Here is a 12,087-nt window from a genome sequence, read left to right as displayed (position 1 = left end):
TCAGTTGTCTATATTATAAATCGTCTGCCTATGACAGTTTTGCAAAATAGTTCACCATTTTGTTCTCTTTTCGGCATTCAACCCGATTATAATGCTCTGCGTGTGTTTGGATGCATTTGTTATGTTCATATCGACGATTCTCTCAGGAACAAATTTTAACCAAAGGTGTAGATTTGTGGGATATGCTGATGATTATAAAGGTTATCAGTGCTATGACCCCATGACTAAGCGTATTAAGATTTTCAGGAATGTTGTGTTTGACGAGAATAATCTTGGAGATGTATCATTTAATACTTGTCAAAAGATTCCCAGAGAAGAAGTTTATCATCAGTGGATGAATGCGGAATTATTTGCAGATACTTACGGTGATTGCTCACCTCAGTGTACTCAAGAAACAAACTCGGCTGACCAAAATAATATTGACTCAGGCCAAGCATGCTTACCTCAATCTGGAGATCAGGTTGGTGGAGCTTCACACACTGAAGAAGGGGCAGACCCACAATCGCATCCTATTGACAAATTTAAAGGGTATGTGTATGTGCGAAGAGAAAAAGGTACTCCCCCTGCTCCTCACATTGGATCAAATACTTATATGCCTGTTGGAAACCTGAGGAGTTCGAATAGAATCAGACATCATGGGTCAGCTACAATAATTTTTCTATGGATCTTCAACTTTTTTTGTCTCAGGTTGATAAGCATGAGGAACCCATAGGGTTTCATCATGTTGTGAAATCAAACAAATGGATTGAGGCCATAAATGAAGAAGTGAACGCGCTTCATGAATGTCAGACATGGAAAATTGTTGCCAAACCTTTTAACAGAAATGTTGTCGATTCCAAGTGGGTTTATAAAATCAAATACAGACCCGATGGCACTATAGAACGATACAAAGCAAGACTTGTTGCAAAGGGGTTTACACAGGAATATGGTCAGGACTATGATGAGACTTTCAGTCCCGTGGTCAAAATGGGGACAATAAGAATTATATTGTCTTTAGCCGTCAAACATGGATGGACATTGAGTCAGTTAGATGTCAAAAATGTGTTTCTTTATGGAGACTTGAAGGAAGAAGTTTACATGGAATAGCCTCCAGGATATGCTGAGGGAGACCTGAGCACATATGTATGCAGACTAAAAAGAGCCATATATGGTTTGAAGCAGGCCTCACGCTCGTGGTTTGAGAGTTTCTCCTTAGAAATACAGAGGCATGGGTTCTGTAGATCTCTCTTAGACCACTCCTTATTCATCTTTAAGGATAAAGGCATAACCACCTTGTTGTTGATATACGTTGATGATATTATATTCCATGAATCACATTGAAGAAATAAAAGGACTATTAAGTCAAAGGTTTAAGATGAAAGATTTGGGAGATTTGTGTTATTTCCTTCCTTGGGGTCGAGGTAGACAGAAAGGATGGTTACCTGACCTTGACACAACATAAATACACACTAGATTTATTGAAGAAATTTGGTATGCAAGACTACAAGCCTTTGTCCACACCGAGTTTCTTACATCAAAAGCTCAATTCACAGGATGGAGATTTGTACCCAGATCCTACAAAATATCGAAGTGTAGTTGGCATGCTTCAATATCTTACCTTTACTCGCCCTGACATTGTTTATTCTGTCAATCAAGTGTCGCAGTTCATGCATGAGCCACGAACAAGGCATATGGATGCAGTCAAGAGGGTGTTGAGATACTTAAAAGGTATTATTGGAGATGGGTTGGTGTATCAGAAAAGTTGGAAAAGAGGAAGCATGCATGATGTCATGGTCTACAGTGATGTAGACTGGGCAGGAGATCCTGATGAAAGGAGGTCAGTTTCCGGATATTGCATCTTTTTCGGAGAAAACCTAGTATCCTGCAGCAGTAGAAAACAAAAAGCAATAGCTAGATCAAGTACTGAGGCTGAATATTGATCAATGGTTGCTGCAACTGCTGAAGCTACTTGGACAAGGCATTTGTTGAATGAATTGGAGGAACAGATTTCCAAGTCTATTTTAGTGTGTGACAATCAAAGTGCCATTAACATATCCTTTAATCCTATTTTTCACAGTAAGACAAAGCACATTGAGATAGATCAGCATTTCATTCGACAGAAGGTTGAAGACAAAGAGATTGAGCCTCATTTAATTCCTACAGAAGACCAGGTGGCGGATTTGTTTACAAAGGGTTTGACGAAAAACAAATTTTGGTTCCTGAAGAACAAGTTGTCCATGGTTCAAGACCATGCACAACTTGAGGGAGAGTATTAAGTGTCGTATAGTGTTGGACCCAGTTTGGGCCTGGATCCAGTTTGGGTTTGACCCAGACCCAAGTTGGGAAATCCTATTGACGTGTTTACTGGGGCACGGATGTAATATTGTAACTTGTTAAGTAGGGCACGGATGTAATATTATAACTTGTTAAGTTGTAACCTAATACCTAATGCTTAAATACATTAAACCAAGCCACGATAATTGATTGAAAAAGTCGTGAGCCTGTGTGCAGTAAAAATGACTCAGCGTCTCATCTTCTTTTTATCTTTTTCTTCTCACTTTTTCCTCTTTTGCAGATCAGCCCAGGAGGAAACTGATGCTCTAACAGTGTCATCCGCTATGGGACAACACAACTGCTTTGTCGTCCGCTGCACCGAATGTGCGGATAAGCCATTTGGCTTATCCCTATCTCATCCCTAATCGTCAGATCCTCCTTTGTGCTTTTATCAGAAACGAGATTTATCTGATAGGAACAATCCTCATGAAAGGATAAGCTTGAACCCATTTGGACCGAACTCGGACCCGAGAACCTGGTGATCCATATCCCGTCTAAAAACTCTATAAATAGGGGTTGACTCCTAGGACCCAGACATATGGAATTTCCTTGTCCGAGCCCTAACCCTAGAGAGAACAAGCTTAACCTACTCACACCCTCTTCTCTAGAGCTGCCCTACCTGCGTTGAGGTATTGTCGGAGCTATAATCATTTCCATCCTAGCATAGGGAGCATTGTTAGGATCAAGGAAGAACCCAAAAACAAAAACGAACCCTAGAGTCTGAAAAAGGTGATTCTCCAGATCATTCACTCGTATTCATTCTTTTATTTCAATTTTTATTATTTTGGAACAGATACTAATACACTTCAATCTTCATTGCACATTCGAGCATCTTGACGATGCAATTCGGGTTACGAAGATTGGAAAACTTGCCTAGATCCTACCTTCTCGTCAGGCAAAGGATGATCGAGGCTCATAGACAGCGTCCCCCACAATTTCAAAAAGAACTTTAGCGAATCAGCGTAAGTCCCATCTTTCCCCATTCAAAAAAAATTTTGTTAACATTGAAGCACAGTCAAAATATGGGTTTTGGGGTTGGAATCATTGTATTAGCTATAGTTTATACAAATTTTTTTACTAGCAAAATATGAGAGATTGTCATTTGATTTTGCCAGAAACCAAGGAGGAGTTAGTAGCAGGTTATTACACTAAATATTCAGGTATTAAACTTGGTTTACTTTATTTTGCTTATAACCTAAATTTACTAGTTTCTTCATTATTCCAATATACATACATTTTTTTTTTGCATTACCCAAAGAAACTGCACTTGGCACGAAGACCTGGTCATGCTGGCTCAGCCTGCCATACCTACGGTCGTCGTGCTGACAGCATAAAACTTCGAGGCTAGGACCCCTGCCCCCGAGGTTCCTAAAGTTTTTGAAATAAATAAAGCTAATGAAGCCTTTGGGAAAACATTTAAACTCCTCATTGCATTACCTAAAGTTTATTTATTCCCATTCATTCTCATCTCAACAAAATGGACATTACCCAGGATGAAAATCGACCAACAGTTAAATCTTGCTGGATATCTCTTTTATCTACCGCTCTAGGCATATATATCATAAAAATAAGACACAAAACAACCTCAATATCGAGAAACAGCAAAAAGAGGGGTTCAGACAGTAAGTCTCTCATAGGGACTACAATTTCTCAAAATCTTGAATAGTTTCATGTGTTGAAGAGTAGAAAGGGATGAATAGCTCTATGGCATCACAAACTAGAAAATTTTATTGCAATTAAAACATACAAAACTGCAGAATACAACCCCCTTCCAGCAAATTGGTTGCAGCGCACCAATAGAAAGTGAAATTATGTAACTGAAGTTACCTCATCCTCTCTAGATCTCTTAGTGAATTTTGGTTCTCCATGTTGCTGGGCTCAATATGAAGGGTATAGTCTGGACCAAAGTATTCATAGTACTCATTGTAGGGCAATCTATTTTCAGGTTCTACCCCTACAGCAACTGCAGTCTGCACAAAGTTTTTTCAAGAAGCTTTAAAAAGACAAACATAAATACCAATTGTGATATAGCAAAATAAAAGGTACAATTGATTCAACAAACCTCATAGCACCAACAACGGGCAACGTTGCGGATGGTATACCCACCACCTCCCAAAACCATCAATGGGACATTGAAAGATCTAAGAAAGCGAAGACAATCAGCATGTCCTTTCACCGATAAGTTAAAGCATCCTAGCCTGTCTCCAGATAGTGAGTCAGCTCCACATTGGAGGACAACTGCATCTGGTTGATAAACCTCCATAACTTTTCGAATAATAGGCCTAAACAGACCTTTGAAGCTCTCATCATCCATCCCATCATTTAAAGGGACATTCATTGCATAATATTTTCCCTTCCCATATCCTGTGTCCTTTATATGCCCTGTCCCAGGAAAATAGTCTCCAAATTTGTGGAAAGACACAGTCATCACTCTGTCAGTCGTGTAAAATGCCTCCTCAACCCCATCTCCATGGTGAATGTCTATATCCACATATAGCACACGCTGTACAAAGTCATTGACCCAACTAAATACATTATTGAAATGGAGGGCAACAACAGAGAGCCTCGCAAGACATTCAAATATAGAAAGATAAAAAAAACAAAAAAAAAAGGAAAGAAAGCAAAAACTCCACCTATAGGCGTGTTTACAAGTATAACCATGTAGCCACATCATCAACATAAGAAGGATAAAAGCTGACAAAAAAATTTGCAAGAGGTAATACTAATGACAAATGATGACCTAAATATTCTTCATGGACTGCATCTTTACAGTTTCTTTCCCTCAGGCCCTGCTTGACTGTATTTTAGCTATTGTTTTATAAGTAATAAACAAAAATACACAAGTCTATTTGCAATCGTACTGTTTCATTGAGAAAAACATGATCCAATGTCAATTACTAGCAAATGGATCATGTTGAACACATCTACAGGTTCTATTTGCAAAAAAACTCACCAGAAGTGCTCAGTCAGCATGCAGTTTACACGTCTGTCCACATATTACTCTCTCTCTCTCTCTCTCTCTCTCTCTCTCTCTCTCTCTCTCTCTCTCTCTCTCTCTCTCTCTCTCTCTCTCTCTCTCTCTCTCTCTCTCTCTCTCTCTTGCTACAGCCCTTTTTACATGCAATCTAGTAGGAAACACTATTTTTTTCACATTTTTGTACTTTTTTTGTAGATCTAACATTATAGATTCGACCTACATAGTTTCTTTCTTTAGTTAAAAACAAGCTTTGGATCACGTTTTTGCAACATGTAAGTTGGTTTTTCAAGGGTTTCACAAATCAATGGCACACAATGTACCAAAATTTCATGACTCAAAAGATCATATTCTTATATAAAAAAAATCCAAAGTGTGATCTTTAGCAAGAAAACCATGCTGAACACATCTATAAGGTCAGATTGAGTGGATATTACACCTATGTTTTTTCAAATATAATGTATATATATATATATAAAGAGAGAGAGATGTGTAGCTTCCAGACCATCCCAAACCCCCCTTAAAAATGTACTTTCATGTGTTTTTTGCTTAATCCAAACCTGTAGATGTGCTTATCATTACTTATTTACTAAAAACCATGTTTTAAATCGAATCAAATTAACAAGAATTCTTGATTTTTAGTTAGTCAAGTTTTTGGTGTAATATAAACTGTTGTTTTTTTATTGAGCTAAACACACATCTAAACATGAAAAATATTTAAACTAATACATGTTTTCTACTAAATAAAGCACAGAGATCACATTTATCTCCCAAAATTGTGGTACAAGGATATTATTGTGATACAATACAATGTTCAGAATATCGTCTATTTTAAAATGTACAGGTAAAAACACAGAATTACTATTGATATAAAGTTATAAACTAGTATTTTCAGAGTACCTTTTTTACCATAAATATGGCTTTTGTCCTAATCTTTTCAATATTTTGAAGACTTCTCTACCTTTTTCTTGACATTTTTGTGAAAAAAAAATTCTTTTTCTTCTCTAGCAATTTATTATATCTCTGTATTTTGAAAAACATAAGGATTCACCCCCCCCCCCCATCATAGTTCATGAGAATTGTCTTACCAAGATAATAGCTGAGGCCAATATTGGCAACTATGGTATAAATATATATTAGATCAACCTTTCGATGGGCATACTTCACATTTTGGACATTACGATTCTTTCTAGAATTTTGGATTGAAGTCCAAACATTTTATGGATCTAAACTTTACTTAAGATTCTGACTTAAATTAAACCCTGTTTTAAGTTATACCAGATATTCAGGTTCATGTAAATCGAGTAAATCAAGTTATACTGTTTTCGCTACAAGTTGTTTCAGCACTTCTCTATTGCTATGCAGCAACTGTCCACGTCACAATAATCAGCACAATAATTTTCTTTCAGCTCTGTCTGGTCAACGTTACATACTATATAGTGCTTTATGCAATGCAACTATATCATGTTCATCCACTGATTTCTCAGAGTTTCAGATAAATCAATAAATGCCAAATAGAACAACAATAAAATATAAAGCAAAACTAAGAAAAAAGAGTACAATCCTTTCATGGGATTTAAAAGGGTACATGCGAATGATTATATATATATATATATATATCAACGGAAATTGGTTTATGACTTACTTTGCTAGCATTCTAATCTTAATCAACAACAGAAAAAAAGGAAAAAAAAAACAATCATGGTGGATATTGGTTTGATGTCTTGCTTTCTTAGCATTCTAAATAAAGAGAATTGTGCTAAGAATAAAAGAGAAAGAACAGAAAAAGGCTATAATAAGAACAAGAGGAAACCCCCAATAAAATTAAATCCTCAAGAAAGCTCAAAAGGTGAAGGGGAAAGGAAGGTGGGTCGGAGTTGCAGCAAACTCACCCTGTGGACCTTGAGCAGCTCGAGAATGCCGAGGACGATATCGTTGACGTAGCAGAAGCCGGAGGCCTCGCTCTTCTTGGCGTGGTGGAGGCCGCCGGCCCAGTTGATGGCGATGTCGGCGAGGCCGCGGTTGAGCTTGACGGCGGCGCCGATAGAGCCGCCGGCGGAGGCCTGGCAGAAGGCGAAGAGTCCGTCGAAGACGGGGCAGTCCTCGCCGACGTTGAAGCGCTTGAGGTGGCGGGAGTGTTCGTGCTGCGTCTCCGGGGTGGTGTTGGCGAGGAAGGAGAGGTAGTCGGGGTCGTGGAAGCGGCGGATGTCGTCGGAGGTGGCCATGAAGGGGCGGTTCACCTCCATCCGGCGGTGGAGGCCGTAGTGAACCACCAGGTTGTGGGCCATCCGGATGCGGTGAGGCTTCATCGGGTGGCCCTGCCCGTAGTAATAGTCCCCGATCCCCGGCTCGTAGAAGTACGACACCCGCCGCTTCCCACCGTCCGGGCAAGCCGAGCTCGGCAGCGACGCCCCGCTCCGGTCCTCCGCCGCCGCCGTCACCGTCATCTCTCTCCCTCTCTCTCTCTCTCTAGCCTTTTTTTTTTAAAGGCCAGCTGGGGTTTAGTCGGTCAGACCCAGCAGTTATTATTCAACCTACCACTGGGTTTTGAACCTGCAACGTCACACCATAAAGAGTCGTGCACTGACAGCTCCTACCAAGCACGCGGAGCCCCCGTTTGTCTCTCTTAAGCCTTTTGCAGAGAGAGAGAGAGAGGGAGGGAGGGAGGGAGGGAGAGAGAAAAGAATTGGGGGATGAGGGGGCAAACTGATCGGATCATGCTAAATCTGAATCTTAGTGATTTAGATAATGGTATCTAATGAGGTCGGGTTGAATCCGAGATTAGAATATACATGGTAGCACTAGCACTAGACTAGATCCAATAAAAAAACACGACAAGAAGAGCTTTTTATTGGAAAAAATCAAAGTGGTTCCGTTGAATCCAAATCCAAATAGTGGTGTGATATAAAATGCTGACCCGAATCTGGTCAAAATCTAAAATAAAAACCAATTAAGCAAATCCAGTCCGACCCAAATTATATAAATTTGTCATAGGCATATGGATTTATGTTCAGATTCTATGAGCGTCAACCCCCTACGTAAACTTGGCAACTCCCTGGGGTTGAGGCGTAAGCCCTTAGAGTTCTACTCCAACACGGACAGAGATCATAGTATGGCAAGCTGAGACAACGCAGCTAGGTCTATGCACCTGGGGTGGTTTCTCTGAGTAAAATTAAAAAAAAAAGTTCCTATTAAAGAATATAGCTATTAAGAGATAGAGCTACTAGTAAGGGTGGCAATCGGTCAGCATACCTCCATTTATTAAACGGGTAACCCGACACGACACGGTTGGGTTGGGTAAACGGGTTGGGTTGGTGGGCAGGTTAGGGTCGGGTAAACGGGTTGACCCGCCCGCCTACCCGTTTATTAAACGGGTCAGCCGGGTTGGCGGGTTGGCATACCCCTAACACGAACCCGACCCGTTTAATAAACGGGTTAGGCGGGTCTACCCGTTTACGACATGAACCCGTTTAAGCCAAACCCAAACCCGGCTAATAAGAAGCGGGTTGGCGGGTCGTGTCAGATTTTGCCACCCCTAGCTACTAGTGACAGTTCATGGACAAACAATTTTTAGTCAGTGGCATATGGATTTATCCTTTTCCTCTGAATAAGAGACGATCGAAAGTCCATGAAAGAGGAAACATATACATTGGGGTTGTGGAGTGGAGAGTCATGGGCTGAAAGAAAAATAGATCCGCGTGGAAATGTGGTTCATCCATTCCATTCCAAGGTTTTGAAACTGTAGGTGAACAAATAACGAAGTGAATGCATGATCTATATAATCTATAGGAGTCATGGATGGAGAATCAAACCTTTGAATTGAGCTTATAGTCATGTGTGCCGCTATCCAAAGGTTATCTGTTGTCCCTTTACTGCGTCTGATTCTTCTATACATTTGTTGATTCTTTTCTTTGCCACCTTAATTTCCTTTACCATGGTGCTGCCTAGTGGTTCCAGGCCATGCTACTTTCCTTTCTTTAGTGTAAGTAATTGTTCCTCCTTCTATATATGCATGTCTTACAGAAGTTTAATTATTTGACAAAGTTGCACCACTTCATAAAAAAGGCTAGTTATAGTTGAACAAGTCAACTGACCACTGTCAGACAGTAGTTATTTTATTAAACTTGATTTTCTGAATTATTTTTTTTTATTCTTCCGCAAAAGCAAATTGTTTGAAATGAGTTCATGATTCCTCTAACTCTTTTTTTGTAAATTCACCAAACTTCTATACTCACGATAGAATTTCAATGCTCAGCCAATCATTCAATAGGGAATGGTTCACTGGCCTTCTTTACCTAGCCAACATTTAGTTCCATCTGTACCCAAACTTTTTACCCACTTGTCAAATTATTCTTGAGCAGTTTTTGGAAGGGGTGTCATTGTTATTCCAACCTTGTGCAAATTGGATTTCAGAAAAGAGATTTCAAGCCTAGAGGCACGTTCTTAAGATCGCTATCTTTAGAACTTCAATCGCCCCACTCCGGAAATTCCGAAGATGCGAAAAAGGGTTTTGTTACGACTGAGTTCCCAGGATACAACTAGGCTTGAACCTCAAGAGAGTCACTGCTTCGCAAGAACAGATGACCTCTCCCACACATGAACTCTGCAAGCCAAACTGAGAAGAAAGAAATGAGAAAACTGGAGAGTCAGAAATTCTGATATCCAAAAGACGAAAAATAGAAGATATTTATAACCTTTTAGAGAGGCCAAAACGTTTTGCGATAAATGAGATTAAAGGCCATAAATCTAACAGTTTGAAAATAGGACGAAAGGTACCTGAACGGTCACCCACCTTTGACTGTCAATCAAAGGCCTCCAAAACCGTCCAACAGTCACAAAGCGCCTTAAACTCAATATAAATGCTATTAAAACCTTTCAAAGGGCCAGATGTCTCAAAATCGAAAAATCAAAATGGATATTTGCGCCTCATATGCACCTCGCACCTCGCACCGCTGCGAGCGTGCAAAGTGCAAAGTGCAAAGTGCAAGTGCAAGTGCAAAGTGCAAAGTGCAAAGTGCAAAGTGCAAAGTGCAAAGTGCAAAGTGCAAAGTGCAAAGTGCAAAGTGCGCCATCAAAACGCCACATTGCGCCTCAAGCGCCCTTGCGCACGCACGCGCGCGCGCGTGTGCGCGAACGGCGCGTCCGTTGCTGCACGATGCGCAGCAACGTCCGCAATCCACCTAAATACTCAAGGCTTACCAAAGTAAAGAATAGATTACAAACTCTCTATTTAAACCTCTTGAAAAACTTTTCTCTCTTAGATATGGGACTAAACTTTTTCAAAACACTTTTGGTAGTAACCATTAATAATTTAAAACTTTCCTAACAATCCCCCACTAGTTTTAAAATATATTTGGCTTGCATAGAAACTTATGCATTAGTGAGAGTGTCTGCATGACTTGAACCCCCACTATTTGAAAGAAAACCTAAATTAACCAAGGTGCTAAGTGGACTTACCTTGAACTTAGCTCCTTATATTGTTAACGGAGTTTTCAATCATACATAGGTTTCCAAAAGTTCGATTGTGTGGATTTCATGTTGGCACATTTAGAGCCTTGTGCTTTTCTGGATTCATGAGTGCACTAGAGAATTGTCAATTCTCATAAGAAACGGCTCACATTTCTACACTCATATAGGTGAGTTTGTCTAGGTGTACTGTAACACACACCTTAGCCTTAAGGCCTACAAACTCATTAAGAGCTATTAGCTCAACCCTCATATTAGTTACAGCTCATGAGCACACATCAGTAATGGGCTTACATAAATATGCTCAATATCTGTCATTCACCAATTCGTTTCCCATTGAACCTATGCATGTGGGATCTCCAGCGCTCTAGGTTGGGTATCCTTAGGTGATGAATTAATTGGCTTAATTCCCATTCCCCTCGATGTTTTATTGATGACATCTCTCGAAAGGCCTTTCGTAAATGGATCTGCCAAATTTTGACATGACTTCACATATTTCAATGAAATGATATTGTCATCAATCATTTGTCTTATAAAACTGTGTCTTAGACTAATATGTCTAGACTTCCCATTGTATTTCATATTACCTGCTTTACATATAGCTGATTGGTTATCACAAAACATTGAAATAGCAGGTATAGGCTTCTCACCTAGTGGAATATCCACCAGCATATTCTTACGCCATTCAGCTTCTCTACAAGCAGATGCCAAAGCAATAAACTCATATTCCATTGTAGAATGAGTTATACAGGTCTGTTTCTTAGACCCCCATGCAACTGCTCCTCCTCCAAGGGTAAATACCCAACCACTCGTAGACTTGGAATCTTCAAAGTCAGTATTCCAACTTGCATCACTATACCCTTCAATAACAGCAGGAAACTTGGTATAGTGAATTCCATAGTCTAAAGTATGCTTTAGATATCTAAGAATCCTGTTCACTGCATTCCAGTGTTGATGACCAGGATTATTAGTGTATCTACACACTTTACTCATTGCATAGGCAATGTCAGGCCTTGTGCAGTTCATTGCATACATAAGGCTACCTACAACACTGGCATATTTTAATTGTTGAACACTAGCACCATCATTAGGAGTCAATTTCATATTTGGATCATATGGGGTGCATGATGGTGAACTATTAAGATATCCATACTTTGTAAGAATTTTCTCAATATAATATGATTGACATAATACAATGCCATTTTTATTTCTTATTATTTTGATTCCTAAAATAACATCTGCAACCCCCAAGTCTTTCATACAAAACAAGGAAGATAAAAATCTTTTTGTTTGATTTATGCATTCACTATTGTTACCCAAAATAAGCATATCAT

The 12,087-nt window shown here is 39.6% G+C and overlaps 1 protein-coding gene across 5 annotated transcripts in view; it reads right to left on the bottom strand.

Annotated features, from left to right (window-relative positions):
- The window catches only part of LOC149815499 (histone deacetylase 6-like), a 41,114-nt gene extending 33,350 nt beyond the window's left edge, over positions 1-7,764 (bottom strand). For all 5 annotated transcript variants that reach the window (XM_089989377.1, XM_089989373.1, XM_089989374.1 and 2 more), the window contains exons 1-3: positions 7,180-7,764; positions 4,376-4,816; positions 4,141-4,283 (exon numbers count right to left, since the gene is read on the bottom strand). In XM_089989377.1, coding sequence (XP_089845503.1) covers positions 4,141-4,283; positions 4,376-4,816; positions 7,180-7,734 — 1,139 coding nt within the window. In that variant the 5' untranslated portion in view covers positions 7,735-7,764. The remainder of the gene's footprint in view (positions 1-4,140; positions 4,284-4,375; positions 4,817-7,179) is intronic.
- Positions 7,765-12,087: the final 4,323 nt, after the last annotated feature.

This window comes from Nuphar pumila, chromosome 15 (genome assembly GCF_984573655.1).
Source record: "Nuphar pumila chromosome 15, dmNupPumi1.hap1.1, whole genome shotgun sequence".
NCBI classification, from domain to species: domain Eukaryota; kingdom Viridiplantae; phylum Streptophyta; class Magnoliopsida; order Nymphaeales; family Nymphaeaceae; genus Nuphar; species Nuphar pumila.
This window is presented reverse-complemented; position numbering and strand designations above follow the sequence as displayed.